General features: G+C 47.6%; 1 protein-coding gene and 42 non-coding genes across 43 annotated transcripts; 21 read left to right on the top strand and 22 right to left on the bottom strand.

Annotated features, from left to right (window-relative positions):
• Nucleotides 1–55: 55 nt before the first annotated feature.
• Nucleotides 56–127, bottom strand: Trnap-ugg. The gene has a single exon. It is a non-coding gene; the product is annotated as a tRNA-Pro (tRNA).
• A 557-nt stretch (nt 128–684) lies between these two features.
• Nucleotides 685–756, top strand: Trnaq-uug. Its single transcript has one exon. It is a non-coding gene; the product is annotated as a tRNA-Gln (tRNA).
• A 507-nt stretch (nt 757–1,263) lies between these two features.
• On the bottom strand, nt 1,264–1,335 carry Trnap-ugg. The gene has a single exon. It is a non-coding gene; the product is annotated as a tRNA-Pro (tRNA).
• Nucleotides 1,336–1,892: 557 nt separating this feature from the next.
• Trnaq-uug lies at nt 1,893–1,964 on the top strand. The gene has a single exon. It is a non-coding gene; the product is annotated as a tRNA-Gln (tRNA).
• Nucleotides 1,965–2,471: 507 nt separating this feature from the next.
• On the bottom strand, nt 2,472–2,543 carry Trnap-ugg. The gene has a single exon. It is a non-coding gene; the product is annotated as a tRNA-Pro (tRNA).
• Nucleotides 2,544–3,100: 557 nt separating this feature from the next.
• Nucleotides 3,101–3,176, top strand: Trnaq-uug. The gene has a single exon. It is a non-coding gene; the product is annotated as a tRNA-Gln (tRNA).
• Nucleotides 3,177–3,679: 503 nt separating this feature from the next.
• Nucleotides 3,680–3,751, bottom strand: Trnap-ugg. Its single transcript has one exon. It is a non-coding gene; the product is annotated as a tRNA-Pro (tRNA).
• Nucleotides 3,752–4,308: 557 nt separating this feature from the next.
• Nucleotides 4,309–4,384, top strand: Trnaq-uug. Its single transcript has one exon. It is a non-coding gene; the product is annotated as a tRNA-Gln (tRNA).
• Nucleotides 4,385–4,887: 503 nt separating this feature from the next.
• Trnap-ugg lies at nt 4,888–4,959 on the bottom strand. Its single transcript has one exon. It is a non-coding gene; the product is annotated as a tRNA-Pro (tRNA).
• A 557-nt stretch (nt 4,960–5,516) lies between these two features.
• Trnaq-uug lies at nt 5,517–5,588 on the top strand. Its single transcript has one exon. It is a non-coding gene; the product is annotated as a tRNA-Gln (tRNA).
• A 507-nt stretch (nt 5,589–6,095) lies between these two features.
• Trnap-ugg lies at nt 6,096–6,167 on the bottom strand. Its single transcript has one exon. It is a non-coding gene; the product is annotated as a tRNA-Pro (tRNA).
• Nucleotides 6,168–6,724: 557 nt separating this feature from the next.
• Nucleotides 6,725–6,796, top strand: Trnaq-uug. The gene has a single exon. It is a non-coding gene; the product is annotated as a tRNA-Gln (tRNA).
• Nucleotides 6,797–7,303: 507 nt separating this feature from the next.
• On the bottom strand, nt 7,304–7,375 carry Trnap-ugg. Its single transcript has one exon. It is a non-coding gene; the product is annotated as a tRNA-Pro (tRNA).
• Nucleotides 7,376–7,932: 557 nt separating this feature from the next.
• Trnaq-uug lies at nt 7,933–8,004 on the top strand. Its single transcript has one exon. It is a non-coding gene; the product is annotated as a tRNA-Gln (tRNA).
• A 507-nt stretch (nt 8,005–8,511) lies between these two features.
• On the bottom strand, nt 8,512–8,583 carry Trnap-ugg. Its single transcript has one exon. It is a non-coding gene; the product is annotated as a tRNA-Pro (tRNA).
• Nucleotides 8,584–9,140: 557 nt separating this feature from the next.
• Trnaq-uug lies at nt 9,141–9,212 on the top strand. Its single transcript has one exon. It is a non-coding gene; the product is annotated as a tRNA-Gln (tRNA).
• Nucleotides 9,213–9,719: 507 nt separating this feature from the next.
• Trnap-ugg lies at nt 9,720–9,791 on the bottom strand. The gene has a single exon. It is a non-coding gene; the product is annotated as a tRNA-Pro (tRNA).
• A 557-nt stretch (nt 9,792–10,348) lies between these two features.
• On the top strand, nt 10,349–10,424 carry Trnaq-uug. The gene has a single exon. It is a non-coding gene; the product is annotated as a tRNA-Gln (tRNA).
• Nucleotides 10,425–10,927: 503 nt separating this feature from the next.
• On the bottom strand, nt 10,928–10,999 carry Trnap-ugg. Its single transcript has one exon. It is a non-coding gene; the product is annotated as a tRNA-Pro (tRNA).
• A 557-nt stretch (nt 11,000–11,556) lies between these two features.
• On the top strand, nt 11,557–11,628 carry Trnaq-uug. Its single transcript has one exon. It is a non-coding gene; the product is annotated as a tRNA-Gln (tRNA).
• A 640-nt stretch (nt 11,629–12,268) lies between these two features.
• On the bottom strand, nt 12,269–13,873 carry LOC124776557 (GTP-binding protein SAR1b-like). Its single transcript, XM_047251595.1, has one exon. The coding sequence runs from the start codon at nt 13,755–13,757 to the stop codon at nt 13,176–13,178; it is 582 nt and encodes a 193-aa protein (XP_047107551.1). The 5' UTR covers nt 13,758–13,873; the 3' UTR covers nt 12,269–13,175.
• A 582-nt stretch (nt 13,874–14,455) lies between these two features.
• Trnaq-uug lies at nt 14,456–14,527 on the top strand. The gene has a single exon. It is a non-coding gene; the product is annotated as a tRNA-Gln (tRNA).
• A 507-nt stretch (nt 14,528–15,034) lies between these two features.
• Nucleotides 15,035–15,106, bottom strand: Trnap-ugg. The gene has a single exon. It is a non-coding gene; the product is annotated as a tRNA-Pro (tRNA).
• A 557-nt stretch (nt 15,107–15,663) lies between these two features.
• Trnaq-uug lies at nt 15,664–15,735 on the top strand. The gene has a single exon. It is a non-coding gene; the product is annotated as a tRNA-Gln (tRNA).
• A 507-nt stretch (nt 15,736–16,242) lies between these two features.
• Trnap-ugg lies at nt 16,243–16,314 on the bottom strand. Its single transcript has one exon. It is a non-coding gene; the product is annotated as a tRNA-Pro (tRNA).
• Nucleotides 16,315–16,871: 557 nt separating this feature from the next.
• Nucleotides 16,872–16,943, top strand: Trnaq-uug. The gene has a single exon. It is a non-coding gene; the product is annotated as a tRNA-Gln (tRNA).
• Nucleotides 16,944–17,450: 507 nt separating this feature from the next.
• On the bottom strand, nt 17,451–17,522 carry Trnap-ugg. Its single transcript has one exon. It is a non-coding gene; the product is annotated as a tRNA-Pro (tRNA).
• Nucleotides 17,523–18,079: 557 nt separating this feature from the next.
• Trnaq-uug lies at nt 18,080–18,155 on the top strand. The gene has a single exon. It is a non-coding gene; the product is annotated as a tRNA-Gln (tRNA).
• A 503-nt stretch (nt 18,156–18,658) lies between these two features.
• Trnap-ugg lies at nt 18,659–18,730 on the bottom strand. Its single transcript has one exon. It is a non-coding gene; the product is annotated as a tRNA-Pro (tRNA).
• A 557-nt stretch (nt 18,731–19,287) lies between these two features.
• Trnaq-uug lies at nt 19,288–19,363 on the top strand. Its single transcript has one exon. It is a non-coding gene; the product is annotated as a tRNA-Gln (tRNA).
• Nucleotides 19,364–19,866: 503 nt separating this feature from the next.
• Trnap-ugg lies at nt 19,867–19,938 on the bottom strand. Its single transcript has one exon. It is a non-coding gene; the product is annotated as a tRNA-Pro (tRNA).
• Nucleotides 19,939–20,495: 557 nt separating this feature from the next.
• Nucleotides 20,496–20,567, top strand: Trnaq-uug. The gene has a single exon. It is a non-coding gene; the product is annotated as a tRNA-Gln (tRNA).
• Nucleotides 20,568–21,074: 507 nt separating this feature from the next.
• Nucleotides 21,075–21,146, bottom strand: Trnap-ugg. Its single transcript has one exon. It is a non-coding gene; the product is annotated as a tRNA-Pro (tRNA).
• A 557-nt stretch (nt 21,147–21,703) lies between these two features.
• On the top strand, nt 21,704–21,779 carry Trnaq-uug. Its single transcript has one exon. It is a non-coding gene; the product is annotated as a tRNA-Gln (tRNA).
• A 503-nt stretch (nt 21,780–22,282) lies between these two features.
• On the bottom strand, nt 22,283–22,354 carry Trnap-ugg. Its single transcript has one exon. It is a non-coding gene; the product is annotated as a tRNA-Pro (tRNA).
• A 557-nt stretch (nt 22,355–22,911) lies between these two features.
• On the top strand, nt 22,912–22,983 carry Trnaq-uug. Its single transcript has one exon. It is a non-coding gene; the product is annotated as a tRNA-Gln (tRNA).
• A 507-nt stretch (nt 22,984–23,490) lies between these two features.
• On the bottom strand, nt 23,491–23,562 carry Trnap-ugg. The gene has a single exon. It is a non-coding gene; the product is annotated as a tRNA-Pro (tRNA).
• Nucleotides 23,563–24,119: 557 nt separating this feature from the next.
• Nucleotides 24,120–24,195, top strand: Trnaq-uug. The gene has a single exon. It is a non-coding gene; the product is annotated as a tRNA-Gln (tRNA).
• A 503-nt stretch (nt 24,196–24,698) lies between these two features.
• Nucleotides 24,699–24,770, bottom strand: Trnap-ugg. The gene has a single exon. It is a non-coding gene; the product is annotated as a tRNA-Pro (tRNA).
• A 557-nt stretch (nt 24,771–25,327) lies between these two features.
• On the top strand, nt 25,328–25,403 carry Trnaq-uug. Its single transcript has one exon. It is a non-coding gene; the product is annotated as a tRNA-Gln (tRNA).
• Nucleotides 25,404–25,906: 503 nt separating this feature from the next.
• Trnap-ugg lies at nt 25,907–25,978 on the bottom strand. The gene has a single exon. It is a non-coding gene; the product is annotated as a tRNA-Pro (tRNA).
• Nucleotides 25,979–26,535: 557 nt separating this feature from the next.
• Trnaq-uug lies at nt 26,536–26,607 on the top strand. Its single transcript has one exon. It is a non-coding gene; the product is annotated as a tRNA-Gln (tRNA).
• A 507-nt stretch (nt 26,608–27,114) lies between these two features.
• Nucleotides 27,115–27,187, bottom strand: Trnap-ugg. Its single transcript has one exon. It is a non-coding gene; the product is annotated as a tRNA-Pro (tRNA).
• Between the last annotated feature and the right edge of the window lie 453 nt (nt 27,188–27,640).

The raw sequence follows: 27,640 nt of genomic DNA, 5'->3' as shown, positions 1-27,640 counted from the left end.
TTTCAGAGACTCGCAAGTTTATCGTAGTGCTGGGTTGTCGCGAAAGTGAAAAGTAGGGCCTGTCCGGGATTTGAACCCGGGACCTCCTGCACCCAAAGCAGGAATCATACCCCTAGACCAACAGGCCGCACAAGTAAGCAAGTCTGCACCCCGCCACCTACTGAGATCTTGCCGCACTTGCTAGTTGCAGCATCCTAGCTGGACCATATTCTCAAAGAGGTTTCTTAATCTGACACCTACGACATGCGCTGTGCTGAACACCAGTGTATGTGAATGCTGAAAGAGCTGCTTGAGTTGTGTGACAGTATTTCGACCGTGTGTAGTGCAAATGTTATCGTGTCACGAACAATCCGCCCACTACGTAGCGTTCTGTGTCAGCACGCAGTTTTCGACAGTACTCTGTGTCCATAGCTGTTTTCATAGCTAGGCTGCTTCCAGCACAAAGCATCCGCCATACGAAAGTGGCTGTTTCGCGATTTTGATTACCTGATCCTTCGACATCACTTCATGTACGAATACTGGCAAGAATTCTCGCTACATTCGAAGGTGCTCCTTCCACTTCCAGCCTACTTGGTTGCTTCATTAGCCACGCAAACACTTCCTGAGGACCATACGTGTAATGACATCGCATCTTATGGGCTTAATTACATGATACCACTGAATTTAAGAGCGCTACAGGCATCCAGTTCCATGGTGTAATGGTTAGCACTCTGGACTTTGAATCCAGCGATCCGAGTTCGAGTCTCGGTGGAACGTGACGCTGTGTTTTGCGATCGTTTCTAGAAATGTGTACGAGCCGGTGGTTGGAATTGTATATGCAGAAATTTAACTAGGATCATGAAATGCAAAATGTTAATAGCAGTCCACACGTGAATGGGGAGCGCTCCAAATGCTTATGCTTTTGCTACTAGGATTAATAACGGGACGTAAGGGGTTCAACTGCGAGAAGACGACCTCAGCTGTTCCTCCCCGCAGGAAAGACATCTCACCGTTTTGGGTGCTGCATGCGCATGCATTTACCAAACTTGCATGCGATGTACTAGTTCCTGGGGAACGAATAGAATCGTTGTACGTGCCAGTCTTTACGTATAGATATAAGTAAGCGGAGACGGCTTAATCCTGCCACGTAGATTGCCTTCCATAAAGCGCACCTGAGAGTCTCATGGGCCGGTGGCCCGACATGCAGTTTGTCCTGCTGCATGGCTTACTTTCAGAGACTCGCAAGTTTATCGTAGTGCTGGGTTGTCGCGAAAGTGAAAAGTAGGGCCTGTCCGGGATTTGAACCCGGGACCTCCTGCACCCAAAGCAGGAATCATACCCCTAGACCAACAGGCCGCACAAGTAAGCAAGTCTGCACCCCGCCACCTACTGAGATCTTGCCGCACTTGCTAGTTGCAGCATCCTAGCTGGACCATATTCTCAAAGAGGTTTCTTAATCTGACACCTACGACATGCGCTGTGCTGAACACCAGTGTATGTGAATGCTGAAAGAGCTGCTTGAGTTGTGTGGCAGTATTTCGACCGTGTGTAGTGCAAATGTTATCGTGTCACGAACAATCCGCCCACTACGTAGCGTTCTGTGTCAGCACGCAGTTTTCGACAGTACTCTGTGTCCATAGCTGTTTTCATAGCTAGGCTGCTTCCAGCACAAAGCATCCGCCATACGAAAGTGGCTGTTTCGCGATTTTGATTACCTGATCCTTCGACATCACTTCATGTACGAATACTGGCAAGAATTCTCGCTACATTCGAAGGTGCTCCTTCCACTTCCAGCCTACTTGGTTGCTTCATTAGCCACGCAAACACTTCCTGAGGACCATACGTGTAATGACATCGCATCTTATGGGCTTAATTACATGATACCACTGAATTTAAGAGCGCTACAGGCATCCAGTTCCATGGTGTAATGGTTAGCACTCTGGACTTTGAATCCAGCGATCCGAGTTCGAGTCTCGGTGGAACGTGACGCTGTGTTTTGCGATCGTTTCTAGAAATGTGTACGAGCCGGTGGTTGGAATTGTATATGCAGAAATTTAACTAGGATCATGAAATGCAAAATGTTAATAGCAGTCCACACGTGAATGGGGAGCGCTCCAAATGCTTATGCTTTTGCTACTAGGATTAATAACGGGACGTAAGGGGTTCAACTGCGAGAAGACGACCTCAGCTGTTCCTCCCCGCAGGAAAGACATCTCACCGTTTTGGGTGCTGCATGCGCATGCATTTACCAAACTTGCATGCGATGTACTAGTTCCTGGGGAACGAATAGAATCGTTGTACGTGCCAGTCTTTACGTATAGATATAAGTAAGCGGAGACGGCTTAATCCTGCCACGTAGATTGCCTTCCATAAAGCGCACCTGAGAGTCTCATGGGCCGGTGGCCCGACATGCAGTTTGTCCTGCTGCATGGCTTACTTTCAGAGACTCGCAAGTTTATCGTAGTGCTGGGTTGTCGCGAAAGTGAAAAGTAGGGCCTGTCCGGGATTTGAACCCGGGACCTCCTGCACCCAAAGCAGGAATCATACCCCTAGACCAACAGGCCGCACAAGTAAGCAAGCCTGCACCCCGCCACCTACTGAGATCTTGCCGCACTTGCTAGTTGCAGCATCCTAGCTGGACCATATTCTCAAAGAGGTTTCTTAATCTGACACCTACGACATGCGCTGTGCTGAACACCAGTGTATGTGAATGCTGAAAGAGCTGCTTGAGTTGTGTGACAGTATTTCGACCGTGTGTAGTGCAAATGTTATCGTGTCACGAACAATCCGCCCACTACGTAGCGTTCTGTGTCAGCACGCAGTTTTCGACAGTACTCTGTGTCCATAGCTGTTTTCATAGCTAGGCTGCTTCCAGCACAAAGCATCCGCCATACGAAAGTGGCTGTTTCGCGATTTTGATTACCTGATCCTTCGACATCACTTCATGTACGAATACTGGCAAGAATTCTCGCTACATTCGAAGGTGCTCCTTCCACTTCCAGCCTACTTGGTTGCTTCATTAGCCACGCAAACACTTCCTGAGGACCATACGTGAAATGACATCGCATCTTATGGGCTTAATTACATGATACCACTGAATTTAAGAGCGCTACAGGCATCCGGTTCCATGGTGTAATGGTTAGCACTCTGGACTTTGAATCCAGCGATCCGAGTTCGAGTCTCGGTGGAACGTGACGCTGTGTTTTGCGATCGTTTCTAGAAATGTGTACGAGCCGGTGGTTGGAATTGTATATGCAGAAATTTAACTAGGATCATGAAATGCAAAATGTTAATAGCAGTCCACACGTGAATGGGGAGCGCTCCAAATGCTTATGCTTTTGCTACTAGGATTAATAACGGGACGTAAGGGGTTCAACTGCGAGAAGACGACCTCAGCTGTTCCTCCCCGCAGGAAAGACATCTCACCGTTTTGGGTGCTGCATGCGCATGCATTTACCAAACTTGCATGCGATGTACTAGTTCCTGGGGAACGAATAGAATCGTTGTACGTGCCAGTCTTTACGTATAGATATAAGTAAGCGGAGACGGCTTAATCCTGCCACGTAGATTGCCTTCCATAAAGCGCACCTGAGAGTCTCATGGGCCGGTGGCCCGACATGCAGTTTGTCCTGCTGCATGGCTTACTTTCAGAGACTCGCAAGTTTATCGTAGTGCTGGGTTGTCGCGAAAGTGAAAAGTAGGGCCTGTCCGGGATTTGAACCCGGGACCTCCTGCACCCAAAGCAGGAATCATACCCCTAGACCAACAGGCCGCACAAGTAAGCAAGTCTGCACCCCGCCACCTACTGAGATCTTGCCGCACTTGCTAGTTGCAGCATCCTAGCTGGACCATATTCTCAAAGAGGTTTCTTAATCTGACACCTACGACATGCGCTGTGCTGAACACCAGTGTATGTGAATGCTGAAAGAGCTGCTTGAGTTGTGTGGCAGTATTTCGACCGTGTGTAGTGCAAATGTTATCGTGTCACGAACAATCCGCCCACTACGTAGCGTTCTGTGTCAGTACGCAGTTTTCGACAGTACTCTGTGTCCATAGCTGTTTTCATAGCTAGGCTGCTTCCAGCACAAAGAATCCGCCATACGAAAGTGGCTGTTTCGCGATTTTGATTACCTGATCCTTCGACATCACTTCATGTACGAATACTGGCAAGAATTCTCGCTACATTCGAAGGTGCTCCTTCCACTTTCAGCCTACTTGGTTGCTTCATTAGCCACGCAAACACTTCCTGAGGACCATACGTGTAATGACATCGCATCTTATGGGCTTAATTACATGATACCACTGAATTTAAGAGCGCTACAGGCATCCGGTTCCATGGTGTAATGGTTAGCACTCTGGACTTTGAATCCAGCGATCCGAGTTCGAGTCTCGGTGGAACGTGACGCTGTGTTTTGCGATCGTTTCTAGAAATGTGTACGAGCCGGTGGTTGGAATTGTATATGCAGAAATTTAACTAGGATCATGAAATGCAAAATGTTAATAGCAGTCCACACGTGAATGGGGAGCGCTCCAAATGCTTATGCTTTTGCTACTAGGATTAATAACGGGACGTAAGGGGTTCAACTGCGAGAAGACGACCTCAGCTGTTCCTCCCCGCAGGAAAGACATCTCACCGTTTTGGGTGCTGCATGCGCATGCATTTACCAAACTTGCATGCGATGTACTAGTTCCTGGGGAACGAATAGAATCGTTGTACGTGCCAGTCTTTACGTATAGATATAAGTAAGCGGAGACGGCTTAATCCTGCCACGTAGATTGCCTTCCATAAAGCGCACCTGAGAGTCTCATGGGCCGGTGGCCCGACATGCAGTTTGTCCTGCTGCATGGCTTACTTTCAGAGACTCGCAAGTTTATCGTAGTGCTGGGTTGTCGCGAAAGTGAAAAGTAGGGCCTGTCCGGGATTTGAACCCGGGACCTCCTGCACCCAAAGCAGGAATCATACCCCTAGACCAACAGGCCGCACAAGTAAGCAAGTCTGCACCCCGCCACCTACTGAGATCTTGCCGCACTTGCTAGTTGCAGCATCCTAGCTGGACCATATTCTCAAAGAGGTTTCTTAATCTGACACCTACGACATGCGCTGTGCTGAACACCAGTGTATGTGAATGCTGAAAGAGCTGCTTGAGTTGTGTGACAGTATTTCGACCGTGTGTAGTGCAAATGTTATCGTGTCACGAACAATCCGCCCACTACGTAGCGTTCTGTGTCAGCACGCAGTTTTCGACAGTACTCTGTGTCCATAGCTGTTTTCATAGCTAGGCTGCTTCCAGCACAAAGCATCCGCCATACGAAAGTGGCTGTTTCGCGATTTTGATTACCTGATCCTTCGACATCACTTCATGTACGAATACTGGCAAGAATTCTCGCTACATTCGAAGGTGCTCCTTCCACTTCCAGCCTACTTGGTTGCTTCATTAGCCACTCAAACACTTCCTGAGGACCATACGTGTAATGACATCGCATCTTATGGGCTTAATTACATGATACCACTGAACTTAAGAGCGCTACAGGCATCCGGTTCCATGGTGTAATGGTTAGCACTCTGGACTTTGAATCCAGCGATCCGAGTTCGAGTCTCGGTGGAACCTGACGCTGTGTTTTGCGATCGTTTCTAGAAATGTGTACGAGCCGGTGGTTGGAATTGTATATGCAGAAATTTAACTAGGATCATGAAATGCAAAATGTTAATAGCAGTCCACACGTGAATGGGGAGCGCTCCAAATGCTTATGCTTTTGCTACTAGGATTAATAACGGGACGTAAGGGGTTCAACTGCGAGAAGACGACCTCAGCTGTTCCTCCCCGCAGGAAAGACATCTCACCGTTTTGGGTGCTGCATGCGCATGCATTTACCAAACTTGCATGCGATGTACTAGTTCCTGGGGAACGAATAGAATCGTTGTACGTGCCAGTCTTTACGTATAGATATAAGTAAGCGGAGACGGCTTAATCCTGCCACGTAGATTGCCATCCATAAAGCGCACCTGAGAGTCTCATGGGCCGGTGGCCCGACATGCAGTTTGTCCTGCTGCATGGCTTACTTTCAGAGACTCGCAAGTTTATCGTAGTGCTGGGTTGTCGCGAAAGTGAAAAGTAGGGCCTGTCCGGGATTTGAACCCGGGACCTCCTGCACCCAAAGCAGGAATCATACCCCTAGACCAACAGGCCGCACAAGTAAGCAAGTCTGCACCCCGCCACCTACTGAGATCTTGCCGCACTTGCTAGTTGCAGCATCCTAGCTGGACCATATTCTCAAAGAGGTTTCTTAATCTGACACCTACGACATGCGCTGTGCTGATCACCAGTGTATGTGAATGCTGAAAGAGCTGCTTGAGTTGTGTGACAGTATTTCGACCGTGTGTAGTGCAAATGTTATCGTGTCACGAACAATCCGCCCACTACGTAGCGTTCTGTGTCAGCACGCAGTTTTCGACAGTACTCTGTGTCCATAGCTGTTTTCATAGCTAGGCTGCTTCCAGCACAAAGCATCCGCCATACGAAAGTGGCTGTTTCGCGATTTTGATTACCTGATCCTTCGACATCACTTCATGTACGAATACTGGCAAGAATTCTCGCTACATTCGAAGGTGCTCCTTCCACTTCCAGCCTACTTGGTTGCTTCATTAGCCACGCAAACACTTCCTGAGGACCATACGTGTAATGACATCGCATCTTATGGGCTTAATTACATGATACCACTGAATTTAAGAGCGCTACAGGCATCCGGTTCCATGGTGTAATGGTTAGCACTCTGGACTTTGAATCCAGCGATCCGAGTTCGAGTCTCGGTGGAACCTGACGCTGTGTTTTGCGATCGTTTCTAGAAATGTGTACGAGCCGGTGGTTGGAATTGTATATGCAGAAATTTAACTAGGATCATGAAATGCAAAATGTTAATAGCAGTCCACACGTGAATGGGGAGGGCTCCAAATGCTTATGCTTTTGCTACTAGGATTAATAACGGGACGTTAGGGGTTCAACTGCGAGAAGACGACCTCAGCTGTTCCTCCCCGCAGGAAAGACATCTCACCGTTTTGGGTGCTGCATGCGCATGCATTTACCAAACTTGCATGCGATGTACTAGTTCCTGGGGAACGAATAGAATCGTTGTACGTGCCAGTCTTTACGTATAGATATAAGTAAGCGGAGACGGCTTAATCCTGCCACGTAGATTGCCTTCCATAAAGCGCACCTGAGAGTCTCATGGGCCGGTGGCCCGACATGCAGTTTGTCCTGCTGCATGGCTTACTTTCAGAGACTCGCAAGTTTATCGTAGTGCTGGGTTGTCGCGAAAGTGAAAAGTAGGGCCTGTCCGGGATTTGAACCCGGGACCTCCTGCACCCAAAGCAGGAATCATACCCCTAGACCAACAGGCCGCACAAGTAAGCAAGTCTGCACCCCGCCACCTACTGAGATCTTGCCGCACTTGCTAGTTGCAGCATCCTAGCTGGACCATATTCTCAAAGAGGTTTCTTAATCTGACACCTACGACATGCGCTGTGCTGAACACCAGTGTATGTGAATGCTGAAAGAGCTGCTTGAGTTGTGTGACAGTATTTCGACCGTGTGTAGTGCAAATGTTATCGTGTCACGAACAATCCGCCCACTACGTAGCGTTCTGTGTCAGCACGCAGTTTTCGACAGTACTCTGTGTCCATAGCTGTTTTCATAGCTAGGCTGCTTCCAGCACAAAGCATCCGCCATACGAAAGTGGCTGTTTCGCGATTTTGATTACCTGATCCTTCGACATCACTTCATGTACGAATACTGGCAAGAATTCTCGCTACATTCGAAGGTGCTCCTTCCACTTCCAGCCTACTTGGTTGCTTCATTAGCCACGCAAACACTTCCTGAGGACCATACGTGTAATGACATCGCATCTTATGGGCTTAATTACATGATACCACTGAATTTAAGAGCGCTACAGGCATCCAGTTCCATGGTGTAATGGTTAGCACTCTGGACTTTGAATCCAGCGATCCGAGTTCGAGTCTCGGTGGAACCTGACGCTGTGTTTTGCGATCGTTTCTAGAAATGTGTACGAGCCGGTGGTTGGAATTGTATATGCAGAAATTTAACTAGGATCATGAAATGCAAAATGTTAATAGCAGTCCACACGTGAATGGGGAGCGCTCCAAATGCTTATGCTTTTGCTACTAGGATTAATAACGGGACGTAAGGGGTTCAACTGCGAGAAGACGACCTCAGCTGTTCCTCCCCGCAGGAAAGACATCTCACCGTTTTGGGTGCTGCATGCGCATGCATTTACCAAACTTGCATGCGATGTACTAGTTCCTGGGGAACGAATAGAATCGTTGTACGTGCCAGTCTTTACGTATAGATATAAGTAAGCGGAGACGGCTTAATCCTGCCACGTAGATTGCCTTCCATAAAGCGCACCTGAGAGTCTCATGGGCCGGTGGCCCGACATGCAGTTTGTCCTGCTGCATGGCTTACTTTCAGAGACTCGCAAGTTTATCGTAGTGCTGGGTTGTCGCGAAAGTGAAAAGTAGGGCCTGTCCGGGATTTGAACCCGGGACCTCCTGCACCCAAAGCAGGAATCATACCCCTAGACCAACAGGCCGCACAAGTAAGCAAGTCTGCACCCCGCCACCTACTGAGATCTTGCCGCACTTGCTAGTTGCAGCATCCTAGCTGGACCATATTCTCAAAGAGGTTTCTTAATCTGACACCTACGACATGCGCTGTGCTGAACACCAGTGTATGTGAATGCTGAAAGAGCTGCTTGAGTTGTGTGACAGTATTTCGACCGTGTGTAGTGCAAATGTTATCGTGTCACGAACAATCCGCCCACTACGTAGCGTTCTGTGTCAGCACGCAGTTTTCGACAGTACTCTGTGTCCATAGCTGTTTTCATAGCTAGGCTGCTTCCAGCACAAAGCATCCGCCATACGAAAGTGGCTGTTTCGCGATTTTGATTACCTGATCCTTCGACATCACTTCATGTACGAATACTGGCAAGAATTCTCGCTACATTCGAAGGTGCTCCTTCCACTTCCAGCCTACTTGGTTGCTTCATTAGCCACGCAAACACTTCCTGAGGACCATACGTGTAATGACATCGCATCTTATGGGCTTAATTACATGATACCACTGAATTTAAGAGCGCTACAGGCATCCGGTTCCATGGTGTAATGGTTAGCACTCTGGACTTTGAATCCAGCGATCCGAGTTCGAGTCTCGGTGGAACCTGACGCTGTGTTTTGCGATCGTTTCTAGAAATGTGTACGAGCCGGTGGTTGGAATTGTATATGCAGAAATTTAACTAGGATCATGAAATGCAAAATGTTAATAGCAGTCCACACGTGAATGGGGAGCGCTCCAAATGCTTATGCTTTTGCTACTAGGATTAATAACGGGACGTAAGGGGTTCAACTGCGAGAAGACGACCTCAGCTGTTCCTCCCCGCAGGAAAGACATCTCACCGTTTTGGGTGCTGCATGCGCATGCATTTACCAAACTTGCATGCGATGTACTAGTTCCTGGGGAACGAATAGAATCGTTGTACGTGCCAGTCTTTACGTATAGATATAAGTAAGCGGAGACGGCTTAATCCTGCCACGTAGATTGCCTTCCATAAAGCGCACCTGAGAGTCTCATGGGCCGGTGGCCCGACATGCAGTTTGTCCTGCTGCATGGCTTACTTTCAGAGACTCGCAAGTTTATCGTAGTGCTGGGTTGTCGCGAAAGTGAAAAGTAGGGCCTGTCCGGGATTTGAACCCGGGACCTCCTGCACCCAAAGCAGGAATCATACCCCTAGACCAACAGGCCGCACAAGTAAGCAAGTCTGCACCCCGCCACCTACTGAGATCTTGCCGCACTTGCTAGTTGCAGCATCCTAGCTGGACCATATTCTCAAAGAGGTTTCTTAATCTGACACCTACGACATGCGCTGTGCTGAACACCAGTGTATGTGAATGCTGAAAGAGCTGCTTGAGTTGTGTGGCAGTATTTCGACCGTGTGTAGTGCAAATGTTATCGTGTCACGAACAATCCGCCCACTACGTAGCGTTCTGTGTCAGTACGCAGTTTTCGACAGTACTCTGTGTCCATAGCTGTTTTCATAGCTAGGCTGCTTCCAGCACAAAGAATCCGCCATACGAAAGTGGCTGTTTCGCGATTTTGATTACCTGATCCTTCGACATCACTTCATGTACGAATACTGGCAAGAATTCTCGCTACATTCGAAGGTGCTCCTTCCACTTTCAGCCTACTTGGTTGCTTCATTAGCCACGCAAACACTTCCTGAGGACCATACGTGTAATGACATCGCATCTTATGGGCTTAATTACATGATACCACTGAATTTAAGAGCGCTACAGGCATCCGGTTCCATGGTGTAATGGTTAGCACTCTGGACTTTGAATCCAGCGATCCGAGTTCGAGTCTCGGTGGAACGTGACGCTGTGTTTTGCGATCGTTTCTAGAAATGTGTACGAGCCGGTGGTTGGAATTGTATATGCAGAAATTTAACTAGGATCATGAAATGCAAAATGTTAATAGCAGTCCACACGTGAATGGGGAGCGCTCCAAATGCTTATGCTTTTGCTACTAGGATTAATAACGGGACGTAAGGGGTTCAACTGCGAGAAGACGACCTCAGCTGTTCCTCCCCGCAGGAAAGACATCTCACCGTTTTGGGTGCTGCATGCGCATGCATTTACCAAACTTGCATGCGATGTACTAGTTCCTGGGGAACGAATAGAATCGTTGTACGTGCCAGTCTTTACGTATAGATATAAGTAAGCGGAGACGGCTTAATCCTGCCACGTAGATTGCCTTCCATAAAGCGCACCTGAGAGTCTCATGGGCCGGTGGCCCGACATGCAGTTTGTCCTGCTGCATGGCTTACTTTCAGAGACTCGCAAGTTTATCGTAGTGCTGGGTTGTCGCGAAAGTGAAAAGTAGGGCCTGTCCGGGATTTGAACCCGGGACCTCCTGCACCCAAAGCAGGAATCATACCCCTAGACCAACAGGCCGCACAAGTAAGCAAGTCTGCACCCCGCCACCTACTGAGATCTTGCCGCACTTGCTAGTTGCAGCATCCTAGCTGGACCATATTCTCAAAGAGGTTTCTTAATCTGACACCTACGACATGCGCTGTGCTGAACACCAGTGTATGTGAATGCTGAAAGAGCTGCTTGAGTTGTGTGACAGTATTTCGACCGTGTGTAGTGCAAATGTTATCGTGTCACGAACAATCCGCCCACTACGTAGCGTTCTGTGTCAGCACGCAGTTTTCGACAGTACTCTGTGTCCATAGCTGTTTTCATAGCTAGGCTGCTTCCAGCACAAAGCATCCGCCATACGAAAGTGGCTGTTTCGCGATTTTGATTACCTGATCCTTCGACATCACTTCATGTACGAATACTGGCAAGAATTCTCGCTACATTCGAAGGTGCTCCTTCCACTTCCAGCCTACTTGGTTGCTTCATTAGCCACTCAAACACTTCCTGAGGACCATACGTGTAATGACATCGCATCTTATGGGCTTAATTACATGATACCACTGAATTTAAGAGCGCTACAGGCATCCGGTTCCATGGTGTAATGGTTAGCACTCTGGACTTTGAATCCAGCGATCCGAGTTCGAGTCTCGGTGGAACCTGACGCTGTGTTTTGCGATCGTTTCTAGAAATGTGTACGAGCCGGTGGTTGGAATTGTATATGCAGAAATTTAACTAGGATCATGAAATGCAAAATGTTAATAGCAGTCCACACGTGAATGGGGAGCGCTCCAAATGCTTATGCTTTTGCTACTAGGATTAATAACGGGACGTAAGGGGTTCAACTGCGAGAAGACGACCTCAGCTGTTCCTCCCCGCAGGAAAGACATCTCACCGTTTTGGGTGCTGCATGCGCATGCATTTACCAAACTTGCATGCGATGTACTAGTTCCTGGGGAACGAATAGAATCGTTGTACGTGCCAGTCTTTACGTATAGATATAAGTAAGCGGAGACGGCTTAATCCTGCCACGTAGATTGCCATCCATAAAGCGCACCTGAGAGTCTCATGGGCCGGTGGCCCGACATGCAGTTTGTCCTGCTGCATGGCTTACTTTCAGAGACTCGCAAGTTTATCGTAGTGCTGGGTTGTCGCGAAAGTGAAAAGTAGGGCCTGTCCGGGATTTGAACCCGGGACCTCCTGCACCCAAAGCAGGAATCATACCCCTTTTTTTTTTTTTTTTTTTTTACATTAAACAATTTAATATCATTCAGAATCTTACACATGCACACAACACAACAGTACTGCAACAAAATTTGAACTTTATCACTGATAAAGCTGTTCTACATGGAGATTTGGCCAACTATACACTATGGCATTTTACACAATTGTTACTTCTGTATAAAAAGTGATAACTCATTTGTTCTTGTTTAATGCAAAAGTATGTGTCAAAGTATGAACTACACATGAATGTTTTAGTACGAAAGCTCAAAGAACACTCCACAATACACAGGTTTGCTTGGGTACAAAAGAGAACTATATAAACTAACTAAAAATTTAACTTGCACTGTGACGCAGTACACTTGACAGCTGATCTGCACTGTAAAATACTATACATTTTTTTCCCAAAAACATGTCTGAAAAACTTTAATACTATACTAATGTCAGTAAACGTCAAACAGTTAGTGCAACTAAATGTTTTCAAGCTGACTGGTTTTTATTTAAGTTTGTCATTAACAATCCTATGAAAATCACATTGACAGTACATTTACCAGTTACAGCAAATGATAAAAACTGTTAATAGAAAATTGGTATATCAGTCATCACATATTCTCTACACTGATTAGTTTTACACATAAATAGTTACAACACACACACACACACACACACACACACACACACACACGTGCACCCGCACCCTTTTTCCTTTACAAGTTAATGCAAAGTAACCTCAAATAGTTACCATCCTATCACACAAATTGGTTTGGATCAACAATTTCACAACAAATAAACATCAGCATCAGCTTAGAAATGATAACTGAGATGGATTTTTTTTTTTGAGCAGCAGATTCCTTAATGAAGCGACTGTCCACTTTAATGCAACTGATATATTACAAAATTTCACACGGTTTCATCTTAGAAATGAAATCACTATACTTCCCCATCACAAAATTTGCATGAACATTCCTTATCTGCAACTGCTGATTTTTCAGTCAATGTACTGAGCTAGCCATCTAAAGCCTTCTCCATAGCCTTGTCTTTTCAATACAGAGCACATGAAAAGCTCCAAAGGGCGCCCAGGAAGTTCTGATCTGGGAATCTTAGCCTTTCCTGTCGTCTGTCCATAAAGAGCAAACACGTTTCTTAACTCATCTTCCGAAGCAGCACCAGGTCGGTCAATTTTATTCCCTAAAATAAGAACTGGGCAGTTGCTTAACTGCTCATCAGTCAGTAGTGAATCTAGTTCTCTTTTACTTTCATTGAACCGATCTCGGTCACAGGCATCAATGAGAAAAACAATAGCATCTACAGCAGGGAAATAATCTTTCCAAACTCTTCTTGCTTGATGATGTCCACCAAGATCAAATGTTGTAAATCTCATATTACCTATGGAAAGTTCTTCTGAAGTTGGATGCAATGTGGGAACATGCTGAGCTAAACGATCATCCTTCAGCATGTGAAGAAGAGTGGTTTTACCAGCATTGTCCAATCCTAAGAAGAGCAGCTTGCCAGACTTTTTCCATAATCCTAAATATCCCAGAACACCAGTGAACCAATCCCAGAGAAACATCGCGAATCCTAGACAGTTTATTTACACGTACAGGGAAATAATTTCAATAATTTTGTAACTAATCCGAATCAGAATAACCAAGATCACGATGACTAGCAACCTCCAGAGGTGATGCTACAAGGACCCCTAGACCAACAGGCCGCACAAGTAAGCAAGTCTGCACCCCGCCACCTACTGAGATCTTGCCGCACTTGCTAGTTGCAGCATCCTAGCTGGACCATATTCTCAAAGAGGTTTCTTAATCTGACACCTACGACATGCGCTGTGCTGAACACCAGTGTATGTGAATGCTGAAAGAGCTGCTTGAGTTGTGTGACAGTATTTCGACCGTGTGTAGTGCAAATGTTATCGTGTCACGAACAATCCGCCCACTACGTAGCGTTCTGTGTCAGCACGCAGTTTTCGACAGTACTCTGTGTCCATAGCTGTTTTCATAGCTAGGCTGCTTCCAGCACAAAGCATCCGCCATACGAAAGTGGCTGTTTCGCGATTTTGATTACCTGATCCTTCGACATCACTTCATGTACGAATACTGGCAAGAATTCTCGCTACATTCGAAGGTGCTCCTTCCACTTCCAGCCTACTTGGTTGCTTCATTAGCCACGCAAACACTTCCTGAGGACCATACGTGTAATGACATCGCATCTTATGGGCTTAATTACATGATACCACTGAATTTAAGAGCGCTACAGGCATCCGGTTCCATGGTGTAATGGTTAGCACTCTGGACTTTGAATCCAGCGATCCGAGTTCGAGTCTCGGTGGAACCTGACGCTGTGTTTTGCGATCGTTTCTAGAAATGTGTACGAGCCGGTGGTTGGAATTGTATATGCAGAAATTTAACTAGGATCATGAAATGCAAAATGTTAATAGCAGTCCACACGTGAATGGGGAGGGCTCCAAATGCTTATGCTTTTGCTACTAGGATTAATAACGGGACGTAAGGGGTTCAACTGCGAGAAGACGACCTCAGCTGTTCCTCCCCGCAGGAAAGACATCTCACCGTTTTGGGTGCTGCATGCGCATGCATTTACCAAACTTGCATGCGATGTACTAGTTCCTGGGGAACGAATAGAATCGTTGTACGTGCCAGTCTTTACGTATAGATATAAGTAAGCGGAGACGGCTTAATCCTGCCACGTAGATTGCCTTCCATAAAGCGCACCTGAGAGTCTCATGGGCCGGTGGCCCGACATGCAGTTTGTCCTGCTGCATGGCTTACTTTCAGAGACTCGCAAGTTTATCGTAGTGCTGGGTTGTCGCGAAAGTGAAAAGTAGGGCCTGTCCGGGATTTGAACCCGGGACCTCCTGCACCCAAAGCAGGAATCATACCCCTAGACCAACAGGCCGCACAAGTAAGCAAGTCTGCACCCCGCCACCTACTGAGATCTTGCCGCACTTGCTAGTTGCAGCATCCTAGCTGGACCATATTCTCAAAGAGGTTTCTTAATCTGACACCTACGACATGCGCTGTGCTGAACACCAGTGTATGTGAATGCTGAAAGAGCTGCTTGAGTTGTGTGACAGTATTTCGACCGTGTGTAGTGCAAATGTTATCGTGTCACGAACAATCCGCCCACTACGTAGCGTTCTGTGTCAGCACGCAGTTTTCGACAGTACTCTGTGTCCATAGCTGTTTTCATAGCTAGGCTGCTTCCAGCACAAAGCATCCGCCATACGAAAGTGGCTGTTTCGCGATTTTGATTACCTGATCCTTCGACATCACTTCATGTACGAATACTGGCAAGAATTCTCGCTACATTCGAAGGTGCTCCTTCCACTTCCAGCCTACTTGGTTGCTTCATTAGCCACGCAAACACTTCCTGAGGACCATACGTGTAATGACATCGCATCTTATGGGCTTAATTACATGATACCACTGAATTTAAGAGCGCTACAGGCATCCAGTTCCATGGTGTAATGGTTAGCACTCTGGACTTTGAATCCAGCGATCCGAGTTCGAGTCTCGGTGGAACGTGACGCTGTGTTTTGCGATCCTTTCTAGAAATGTGTACGAGCCGGTGGTTGGAATTGTATATGCAGAAATTTAACTAGGATCATGAAATGCAAAATGTTAATAGCAGTCCACACGTGAATGGGGAGCGCTCCAAATGCTTATGCTTTTGCTACTAGGATTAATAACGGGACGTAAGGGGTTCAACTGCGAGAAGACGACCTCAGCTGTTCCTCCCCGCAGGAAAGACATCTCACCGTTTTGGGTGCTGCATGCGCATGCATTTACCAAACTTGCATGCGATGTACTAGTTCCTGGGGAACGAATAGAATCGTTGTACGTGCCAGTCTTTACGTATAGATATAAGTAAGCGGAGACGGCTTAATCCTGCCACGTAGATTGCCTTCCATAAAGCGCACCTGAGAGTCTCATGGGCCGGTGGCCCGACATGCAGTTTGTCCTGCTGCATGGCTTACTTTCAGAGACTCGCAAGTTTATCGTAGTGCTGGGTTGTCGCGAAAGTGAAAAGTAGGGCCTGTCCGGGATTTGAACCCGGGACCTCCTGCACCCAAAGCAGGAATCATACCCCTAGACCAACAGGCCGCACAAGTAAGCAAGTCTGCACCCCGCCACCTACTGAGATCTTGCCGCACTTGCTAGTTGCAGCATCCTAGCTGGACCATATTCTCAAAGAGGTTTCTTAATCTGACACCTACGACATGCGCTGTGCTGAACACCAGTGTATGTGAATGCTGAAAGAGCTGCTTGAGTTGTGTGGCAGTATTTCGACCGTGTGTAGTGCAAATGTTATCGTGTCACGAACAATCCGCCCACTACGTAGCGTTCTGTGTCAGCACGCAGTTTTCGACAGTACTCTGTGTCCATAGCTGTTTTCATAGCTAGGCTGCTTCCAGCACAAAGCATCCGCCATACGAAAGTGGCTGTTTCGCGATTTTGATTACCTGATCCTTCGACATCACTTCATGTACGAATACTGGCAAGAATTCTCGCTACATTCGAAGGTGCTCCTTCCACTTCCAGCCTACTTGGTTGCTTCATTAGCCACGCAAACACTTCCTGAGGACCATACGTGTAATGACATCGCATCTTATGGGCTTAATTACATGATACCACTGAATTTAAGAGCGCTACAGGCATCCAGTTCCATGGTGTAATGGTTAGCACTCTGGACTTTGAATCCAGCGATCCGAGTTCGAGTCTCGGTGGAACGTGACGCTGTGTTTTGCGATCGTTTCTAGAAATGTGTACGAGCCGGTGGTTGGAATTGTATATGCAGAAATTTAACTAGGATCATGAAATGCAAAATGTTAATAGCAGTCCACACGTGAATGGGGAGCGCTCCAAATGCTTATGCTTTTGCTACTAGGATTAATAACGGGACGTAAGGGGTTCAACTGCGAGAAGACGACCTCAGCTGTTCCTCCCAGCAGGAAAGACATCTCACCGTTTTGGGTGCTGCATGCGCATGCATTTACCAAACTTGCATGCGATGTACTAGTTCCTGGGGAACGAATAGAATCGTTGTACGTGCCAGTCTTTACGTATAGATATAAGTAAGCGGAGACGGCTTAATCCTGCCACGTAGATTGCCTTCCATAAAGCGCACCTGAGAGTCTCATGGGCCGGTGGCCCGACATGCAGTTTGTCCTGCTGCATGGCTTACTTTCAGAGACTCGCAAGTTTATCGTAGTGCTGGGTTGTCGCGAAAGTGAAAAGTAGGGCCTGTCCGGGATTTGAACCCGGGACCTCCTGCACCCAAAGCAGGAATCATACCCCTAGACCAACAGGCCGCACAAGTAAGCAAGCCTGCACCCCGCCACCTACTGAGATCTTGCCGCACTTGCTAGTTGCAGCATCCTAGCTGGACCATATTCTCAAAGAGGTTTCTTAATCTGACACCTACGACATGCGCTGTGCTGAACACCAGTGTATGTGAATGCTGAAAGAGCTGCTTGAGTTGTGTGACAGTATTTCGACCGTGTGTAGTGCAAATGTTATCGTGTCACGAACAATCCGCCCACTACGTAGCGTTCTGTGTCAGCACGCAGTTTTCGACAGTACTCTGTGTCCATAGCTGTTTTCATAGCTAGGCTGCTTCCAGCACAAAGCATCCGCCATACGAAAGTGGCTGTTTCGCGATTTTGATTACCTGATCCTTCGACATCACTTCATGTACGAATACTGGCAAGAATTCTCGCTACATTCGAAGGTGCTCCTTCCACTTCCAGCCTACTTGGTTGCTTCATTAGCCACGCAAACACTTCCTGAGGACCATACGTGTAATGACATCGCATCTTATGGGCTTAATTACATGATACCACTGAATTTAAGAGCGCTACAGGCATCCGGTTCCATGGTGTAATGGTTAGCACTCTGGACTTTGAATCCAGCGATCCGAGTTCGAGTCTCGGTGGAACGTGACGCTGTGTTTTGCGATCGTTTCTAGAAATGTGTACGAGCCGGTGGTTGGAATTGTATATGCAGAAATTTAACTAGGATCATGAAATGCAAAATGTTAATAGCAGTCCACACGTGAATGGGGAGCGCTCCAAATGCTTATGCTTTTGCTACTAGGATTAATAACGGGACGTAAGGGGTTCAACTGCGAGAAGACGACCTCAGCTGTTCCTCCCCGCAGGAAAGACATCTCACCGTTTTGGGTGCTGCATGCGCATGCATTTACCAAACTTGCATGCGATGTACTAGTTCCTGGGGAACGAATAGAATCGTTGTACGTGCCAGTCTTTACGTATAGATATAAGTAAGCGGAGACGGCTTAATCCTGCCACGTAGATTGCCTTCCATAAAGCGCACCTGAGAGTCTCATGGGCCGGTGGCCCGACATGCAGTTTGTCCTGCTGCATGGCTTACTTTCAGAGACTCGCAAGTTTATCGTAGTGCTGGGTTGTCGCGAAAGTGAAAAGTAGGGCCTGTCCGGGATTTGAACCCGGGACCTCCTGCACCCAAAGCAGGAATCATACCCCTAGACCAACAGGCCGCACAAGTAAGCAAGTCTGCACCCCGCCACCTACTGAGATCTTGCCGCACTTGCTAGTTGCAGCATCCTAGCTGGACCATATTCTCAAAGAGGTTTCTTAATCTGACACCTACGACATGCGCTGTGCTGAACACCAGTGTATGTGAATGCTGAAAGAGCTGCTTGAGTTGTGTGACAGTATTTCGACCGTGTGTAGTGCAAATGTTATCGTGTCACGAACAATCCGCCCACTACGTAGCGTTCTGTGTCAGCACGCAGTTTTCGACAGTACTCTGTGTCCATAGCTGTTTTCATAGCTAGGCTGCTTCCAGCACAAAGCATCCGCCATACGAAAGTGGCTGTTTCGCGATTTTGATTACCTGATCCTTCGACATCACTTCATGTACGAATACTGGCAAGAATTCTCGCTACATTCGAAGGTGCTCCTTCCACTTCCAGCCTACTTGGTTGCTTCATTAGCCACGCAAACACTTCCTGAGGACCATACGTGTAATGACATCGCATCTTATGGGCTTAATTACATGATACCACTGAATTTAAGAGCGCTACAGGCATCCGGTTCCATGGTGTAATGGTTAGCACTCTGGACTTTGAATCCAGCGATCCGAGTTCGAGTCTCGGTGGAACGTGACGCTGTGTTTTGCGATCGTTTCTAGAAATGTGTACGAGCCGGTGGTTGGAATTGTATATGCAGAAATTTAACTAGGATCATGAAATGCAAAATGTTAATAGCAGTCCACACGTGAATGGGGAGCGCTCCAAATGCTTATGCTTTTGCTACTAGGATTAATAACGGGACGTAAGGGGTTCAACTGCGAGAAGACGACCTCAGCTGTTCCTCCCCGCAGGAAAGACATCTCACCGTTTTGGGTGCTGCATGCGCATGCATTTACCAAACTTGCATGCGATGTACTAGTTCCTGGGGAACGAATAGAATCGTTGTACGTGCCAGTCTTTACGTATAGATATAAGTAAGCGGAGACGGCTTAATCCTGCCACGTAGATTGCCTTCCATAAAGCGCACCTGAGAGTCTCATGGGCCGGTGGCCCGACATGCAGTTTGTCCTGCTGCATGGCTTACTTTCAGAGACTCGCAAGTTTATCGTAGTGCTGGGTTGTCGCGAAAGTGAAAAGTAGGGCCTGTCCGGGATTTGAACCCGGGACCTCCTGCACCCAAAGCAGGAATCATACCCCTAGACCAACAGGCCGCACAAGTAAGCAAGTCTGCACCCCGCCACCTACTGAGATCTTGCCGCACTTGCTAGTTGCAGCATCCTAGCTGGACCATATTCTCAAAGAGGTTTCTTAATCTGACACCTACGACATGCGCTGTGCTGAACACCAGTGTATGTGAATGCTGAAAGAGCTGCTTGAGTTGTGTGACAGTATTTCGACCGTGTGTAGTGCAAATGTTATCGTGTCACGAACAATCCGCCCACTACGTAGCGTTCTGTGTCAGCACGCAGTTTTCGACAGTACTCTGTGTCCATAGCTGTTTTCATAGCTAGGCTGCTTCCAGCACAAAGCATCCGCCATACGAAAGTGGCTGTTTCGCGATTTTGATTACCTGATCCTTCGACATCACTTCATGTACGAATACTGGCAAGAATTCTCGCTACATTCGAAGGTGCTCCTTCCACTTCCAGCCTACTTGGTTGCTTCATTAGCCACTCAAACACTTCCTGAGGACCATACGTGTAATGACATCGCATCTTATGGGCTTAATTACATGATACCACTGAATTTAAGAGCGCTACAGGCATCCGGTTCCATGGTGTAATGGTTAGCACTCTGGACTTTGAATCCAGCGATCCGAGTTCGAGTCTCGGTGGAACCTGACGCTGTGTTTTGCGATCGTTTCTAGAAATGTGTACGAGCCGGTGGTTGGAATTGTATATGCAGAAATTTAACTAGGATCATGAAATGCAAAATGTTAATAGCAGTCCACACGTGAATGGGGAGCGCTCCAAATGCTTATGCTTTTGCTACTAGGATTAATAACGGGACGTAAGGGGTTCAACTGCGAGAAGACGACCTCAGCTGTTCCTCCCCGCAGGAAAGACATCTCACCGTTTTGGGTGCTGCATGCGCATGCATTTACCAAACTTGCATGCGATGTACTAGTTCCTGGGGAACGAATAGAATCGTTGTACGTGCCAGTCTTTACGTATAGATATAAGTAAGCGGAGACGGCTTAATCCTGCCACGTAGATTGCCTTCCATAAAGCGCACCTGAGAGTCTCATGGGCCGGTGGCCCGACATGCAGTTTGTCCTGCTGCATGGCTTACTTTCAGAGACTCGCAAGTTTATCGTAGTGCTGGGTTGTCGCGAAAGTGAAAAGTAGGGCCTGTCCGGGATTTGAACCCGGGACCTCCTGCACCCAAAGCAGGAATCATACCCCTAGACCAACAGGCCGCACAAGTAAGCAAGTCTGCACCCCGCCACCTACTGAGATCTTGCCGCACTTGCTAGTTGCAGCATCCTAGCTGGACCATATTCTCAAAGAGGTTTCTTAATCTGACACCTACGACATGCGCTGTGCTGAACACCAGTGTATGTGAATGCTGAAAGAGCTGCTTGAGTTGTGTGGCAGTATTTCGACCGTGTGTAGTGCAAATGTTATCGTGTCACGAACAATCCGCCCACTACGTAGCGTTCTGTGTCAGTACGCAGTTTTCGACAGTACTCTGTGTCCATAGCTGTTTTCATAGCTAGGCTGCTTCCAGCACAAAGAATCCGCCATACGAAAGTGGCTGTTTCGCGATTTTGATTACCTGATCCTTCGACATCACTTCATGTACGAATACTGGCAAGAATTCTCGCTACATTCGAAGGTGCTCCTTCCACTTTCAGCCTACTTGGTTGCTTCATTAGCCACGCAAACACTTCCTGAGGACCATACGTGTAATGACATCGCATCTTATGGGCTTAATTACATGATACCACTGAATTTAAGAGCGCTACAGGCATCCGGTTCCATGGTGTAATGGTTAGCACTCTGGACTTTGAATCCAGCGATCCGAGTTCGAGTCTCGGTGGAACGTGACGCTGTGTTTTGCGATCCTTTCTAGAAATGTGTACGAGCCGGTGGTTGGAATTGTATATGCAGAAATTTAACTAGGATCATGAAATGCAAAATGTTAATAGCAGTCCACACGTGAATGGGGAGCGCTCCAAATGCTTATGCTTTTGCTACTAGGATTAATAACGGGACGTAAGGGGTTCAACTGCGAGAAGACGACCTCAGCTGTTCCTCCCCGCAGGAAAGACATCTCACCGTTTTGGGTGCTGCATGCGCATGCATTTACCAAACTTGCATGCGATGTACTAGTTCCTGGGGAACGAATAGAATCGTTGTACGTGCCAGTCTTTACGTATAGATATAAGTAAGCGGAGACGGCTTAATCCTGCCACGTAGATTGCCTTCCATAAAGCGCACCTGAGAGTCTCATGGGCCGGTGGCCCGACATGCAGTTTGTCCTGCTGCATGGCTTACTTTCAGAGACTCGCAAGTTTATCGTAGTGCTGGGTTGTCGCGAAAGTGAAAAGTAGGGCCTGTCCGGGATTTGAACCCGGGACCTCCTGCACCCAAAGCAGGAATCATACCCCTAGACCAACAGGCCGCACAAGTAAGCAAGTCTGCACCCCGCCACCTACTGAGATCTTGCCGCACTTGCTAGTTGCAGCATCCTAGCTGGACCATATTCTCAAAGAGGTTTCTTAATCTGACACCTACGACATGCGCTGTGCTGAACACCAGTGTATGTGAATGCTGAAAGAGCTGCTTGAGTTGTGTGACAGTATTTCGACCGTGTGTAGTGCAAATGTTATCGTGTCACGAACAATCCGCCCACTACGTAGCGTTCTGTGTCAGCACGCAGTTTTCGACAGTACTCTGTGTCCATAGCTGTTTTCATAGCTAGGCTGCTTCCAGCACAAAGCATCCGCCATACGAAAGTGGCTGTTTCGCGATTTTGATTACCTGATCCTTCGACATCACTTCATGTACGAATACTGGCAAGAATTCTCGCTACATTCGAAGGTGCTCCTTCCACTTCCAGCCTACTTGGTTGCTTCATTAGCCACGCAAACACTTCCTGAGGACCATACGTGTAATGACATCGCATCTTATGGGCTTAATTACATGATACCACTGAATTTAAGAGCGCTACAGGCATCCGGTTCCATGGTGTAATTGTTAGCACTCTGGACTTTGAATCCAGCGATCCGAGTTCGAGTCTCGGTGGAACCTGACGCTGTGTTTTGCGATCGTTTCTAGAAATGTGTACGAGCCGGTGGTTGGAATTGTATATGCAGAAATTTAACTAGGATCATGAAATGCAAAATGTTAATAGCAGTCCACACGTGAATGGGGAGCGCTCCAAATGCTTATGCTTTTGCTACTAGGATTAATAACGGGACGTAAGGGGTTCAACTGCGAGAAGACGACCTCAGCTGTTCCTCCCCGCAGGAAAGACATCTCACCGTTTTGGGTGCTGCATGCGCATGCATTTACCAAACTTGCATGCGATGTACTAGTTCCTGGGGAACGAATAGAATCGTTGTACGTGCCAGTCTTTACGTATAGATATAAGTAAGCGGAGACGGCTTAATCCTGCCACGTAGATTGCCTTCCATAAAGCGCACCTGAGAGTCTCATGGGCCGGTGGCCCGACATGCAGTTTGTCCTGCTGCATGGCTTACTTTCAGAGACTCGCAAGTTTATCGTAGTGCTGGGTTGTCGCGAAAGTGAAAAGTAGGGCCTGTCCGGGATTTGAACCCGGGACCTCCTGCACCCAAAGCAGGAATCATACCCCTAGACCAACAGGCCGCACAAGTAAGCAAGTCTGCACCCCGCCACCTACTGAGATCTTGCCGCACTTGCTAGTTGCAGCATCCTAGCTGGACCATATTCTCAAAGAGGTTTCTTAATCTGACACCTACGACATGCGCTGTGCTGAACACCAGTGTATGTGAATGCTGAAAGAGCTGCTTGAGTTGTGTGGCAGTATTTCGACCGTGTGTAGTGCAAATGTTATCGTGTCACGAACAATCCGCCCACTACGTAGCGTTCTGTGTCAGTACGCAGTTTTCGACAGTACTCTGTGTCCATAGCTGTTTTCATAGCTAGGCTGCTTCCAGCACAAAGAATCCGCCATACGAAAGTGGCTGTTTCGCGATTTTGATTACCTGATCCTTCGACATCACTTCATGTACGAATACTGGCAAGAATTCTCGCTACATTCGAAGGTGCTCCTTCCACTTTCAGCCTACTTGGTTGCTTCATTAGCCACGCAAACACTTCCTGAGGACCATACGTGTAATGACATCGCATCTTATGGGCTTAATTACATGATACCACTGAATTTAAGAGCGCTACAGGCATCCGGTTCCATGGTGTAATGGTTAGCACTCTGGACTTTGAATCCAGCGATCCGAGTTCGAGTCTCGGTGGAACGTGACGCTGTGTTTTGCGATCCTTTCTAGAAATGTGTACGAGCCGGTGGTTGGAATTGTATATGCAGAAATTTAACTAGGATCATGAAATGCAAAATGTTAATAGCAGTCCACACGTGAATGGGGAGCGCTCCAAATGCTTATGCTTTTGCTACTAGGATTAATAACGGGACGTAAGGGGTTCAACTGCGAGAAGACGACCTCAGCTGTTCCTCCCCGCAGGAAAGACATCTCACCGTTTTGGGTGCTGCATGCGCATGCATTTACCAAACTTGCATGCGATGTACTAGTTCCTGGGGAACGAATAGAATCGTTGTACGTGCCAGTCTTTACGTATAGATATAAGTAAGCGGAGACGGCTTAATCCTGCCACGTAGATTGCCTTCCATAAAGCGCACCTGAGAGTCTCATGGGCCGGTGGCCCGACATGCAGTTTGTCCTGCTGCATGGCTTACTTTCAGAGACTCGCAAGTTTATCGTAGTGCTGGGTTGTCGCGAAAGTGAAAAGTAGGGCCTGTCCGGGATTTGAACCCGGGACCTCCTGCACCCAAAGCAGGAATCATACCCCTAGACCAACAGGCCGCACAAGTAAGCAAGTCTGCACCCCGCCACCTACTGAGATCTTGCCGCACTTGCTAGTTGCAGCATCCTAGCTGGACCATATTCTCAAAGAGGTTTCTTAATCTGACACCTACGACATGCGCTGTGCTGAACACCAGTGTATGTGAATGCTGAAAGAGCTGCTTGAGTTGTGTGACAGTATTTCGACCGTGTGTAGTGCAAATGTTATCGTGTCACGAACAATCCGCCCACTACGTAGCGTTCTGTGTCAGCACGCAGTTTTCGACAGTACTCTGTGTCCATAGCTGTTTTCATAGCTAGGCTGCTTCCAGCACAAAGCATCCGCCATACGAAAGTGGCTGTTTCGCGATTTTGATTACCTGATCCTTCGACATCACTTCATGTACGAATACTGGCAAGAATTCTCGCTACATTCGAAGGTGCTCCTTCCACTTCCAGCCTACTTGGTTGCTTCATTAGCCACGCAAACACTTCCTGAGGACCATACGTGTAATGACATCGCATCTTATGGGCTTAATTACATGATACCACTGAATTTAAGAGCGCTACAGGCATCCGGTTCCATGGTGTAATGGTTAGCACTCTGGACTTTGAATCCAGCGATCCGAGTTCGAGTCTCGGTGGAACGTGACGCTGTGTTTTGCGATCGTTTCTAGAAATGTGTACGAGCCGGTGGTTGGAATTGTATATGCAGAAATTTAACTAGGATCATGAAATGCAAAATGTTAATAGCAGTCCACACGTGAATGGGGAGCGCTCCAAATGCTTATGCTTTTGCTACTAGGATTAATAACGGGACGTAAGGGGTTCAACTGCGAGAAGACGACCTCAGCTGTTCCTCCCCGCAGGAAAGACATCTCACCGTTTTGGGTGCTGCATGCGCATGCATTTACCAAACTTGCATGCGATGTACTAGTTCCTGGGGAACGAATAGAATCGTTGTACGTGCCAGTCTTTACGTATAGATATAAGTAAGCGGAGACGGCTTAATCCTGCCACGTAGATTGCCTTCCATAAAGCGCACCTGAGAGTCTCATGGGCCGGTGGCCCGACATGCAGTTTGTCCTGCTGCATGGCTTACTTTCAGAGACTCGCAAGTTTATCGTAGTGCTGGGTTGTCGCGAAAGTGAAAAGTAGGGCCTGTCCGGGATTTGAACCCGGGACCTCCTGCACCCAAAGCAGGAATCATACCCCTAGACCAACAGGCCGCACAAGTAAGCAAGTCTGCACCCCGCCACCTACTGAGATCTTGCCGCACTTGCTAGTTGCAGCATCCTAGCTGGACCATATTCTCAAAGAGGTTTCTTAATCTGACACCTACGACATGCGCTGTGCTGAACACCAGTGTATGTGAATGCTGAAAGAGCTGCTTGAGTTGTGTGACAGTATTTCGACCGTGTGTAGTGCAAATGTTATCGTGTCACGAACAATCCGCCCACTACGTAGCGATCTGTGTCAGCACGCAGTTTTCGACAGTACTCTGTCTCCATAGCTGTTTTCATAGCTAGGCTGCTTCCAGCACAAAGCATCCGCCATACGAAAGTGGCTGTTTCGCGATTTTGATTACCTGATCCTTCGACATCACTTCATGTACGAATACTGGCAAGAATTCTCGCTACATTCGAAGGTGCTCCTTCCACTTTCAGCCTACTTGGTTGCTTCATTAGCCACGCAAACACTTCCTGAGGACCATACGTGTAAAGACATCGCATCTTATGGGCTTAATTACATGATACCACTGAATTTAAGAGCGCTACAGGCATCCGGTTCCATGGTGTAATGGTTAGCACTCTGGACTTTGAATCCAGCGATCCGAGTTCGAGTCTCGGTGGAACCTGACGCTGTGTTTTGCGATCGTTTCTAGAAATGTGTACGAGCCGGTGGTTGGAATTGTATATGCAGAAATTTAACTAGGATCATGAAATGCAAAATGTTAATAGCAGTCCACACGTGAATGGGGAGCGCTCCAAATGCTTATGCTTTTGCTACTAGGATTAATAACGGGACGTAAGGGGTTCAACTGCGAGAAGACGACCTCAGCTGTCCCTCCCCGCAGGAAAGACATCTCACCGTTTTGGGTGCTGCATGCGCATGCATTTACCAAACTTGCATGCGATGTACTAGTTCCGGGGGAACGAATAGAATCGTTGTACGTGCCAGTCTTTACGTATAGATATAAGTAAGCGGAGACGGCTTAATCCTGCCACGTAGATTGCCTTCCATAAAGCGCACCTGAGAGTCTCATGGGCCGGTGGCCCGACATGCAGTTTGTCCTGCTGCATGGCTTACTTTCAGAGACTCGCAAGTTTATCGTAGTGCTGGGTTGTCGCGAAAGTGAAAAGTAGGGCCTGTCCGGGATTTGAACCCCGGAACCTCCTGCACCCAAAGCAGGAATCATACCCCTAGACCAACAGGCCGCACAAGTAAGCAAGTCTGCACCCCGCCACCTACTGAGATCTTGCCGCACTTGCTAGTTGCAGCATCCTAGCTGGACCATATTCTCAAAGAGGTTTCTTAATCTGACACCTACGACATGCGCTGTGCTGAACACCAGTATATGTGAATGCTGAAAGAGCTGCTTGAGTTGTGTGACAGTATTTCGACCGTGTGTAGTGCAAATGTTATCGTGTCACGAACAATCCGCCCACTACGTAGCGTTCTGTGTCAGCACGCAGTTTTCGACAGTACTCTGTGTCCATAGCTGTTTTCATATCTAGGCTGCTTCCAGCACAAAGCATCCGCCATACGAAAGTGGCTGTTTCGCGATTTTGATTACCTGATCCTTCGACATCACTTCATGTACGAATACTGGCAAGAATTCTCGCTACATTCGAAGGTGCTCCTTCCACTTCCAGCCTACTTGGTTGCTT

Source organism: Schistocerca piceifrons, chromosome 2 (genome assembly GCF_021461385.2).
Source record: "Schistocerca piceifrons isolate TAMUIC-IGC-003096 chromosome 2, iqSchPice1.1, whole genome shotgun sequence".
Lineage (NCBI taxonomy): Eukaryota > Metazoa > Arthropoda > Insecta > Orthoptera > Acrididae > Schistocerca > Schistocerca piceifrons.
The sequence above is the reverse complement of the archived record's forward strand: the minus strand, read 5'-3'. Positions and strand labels throughout refer to the sequence as shown.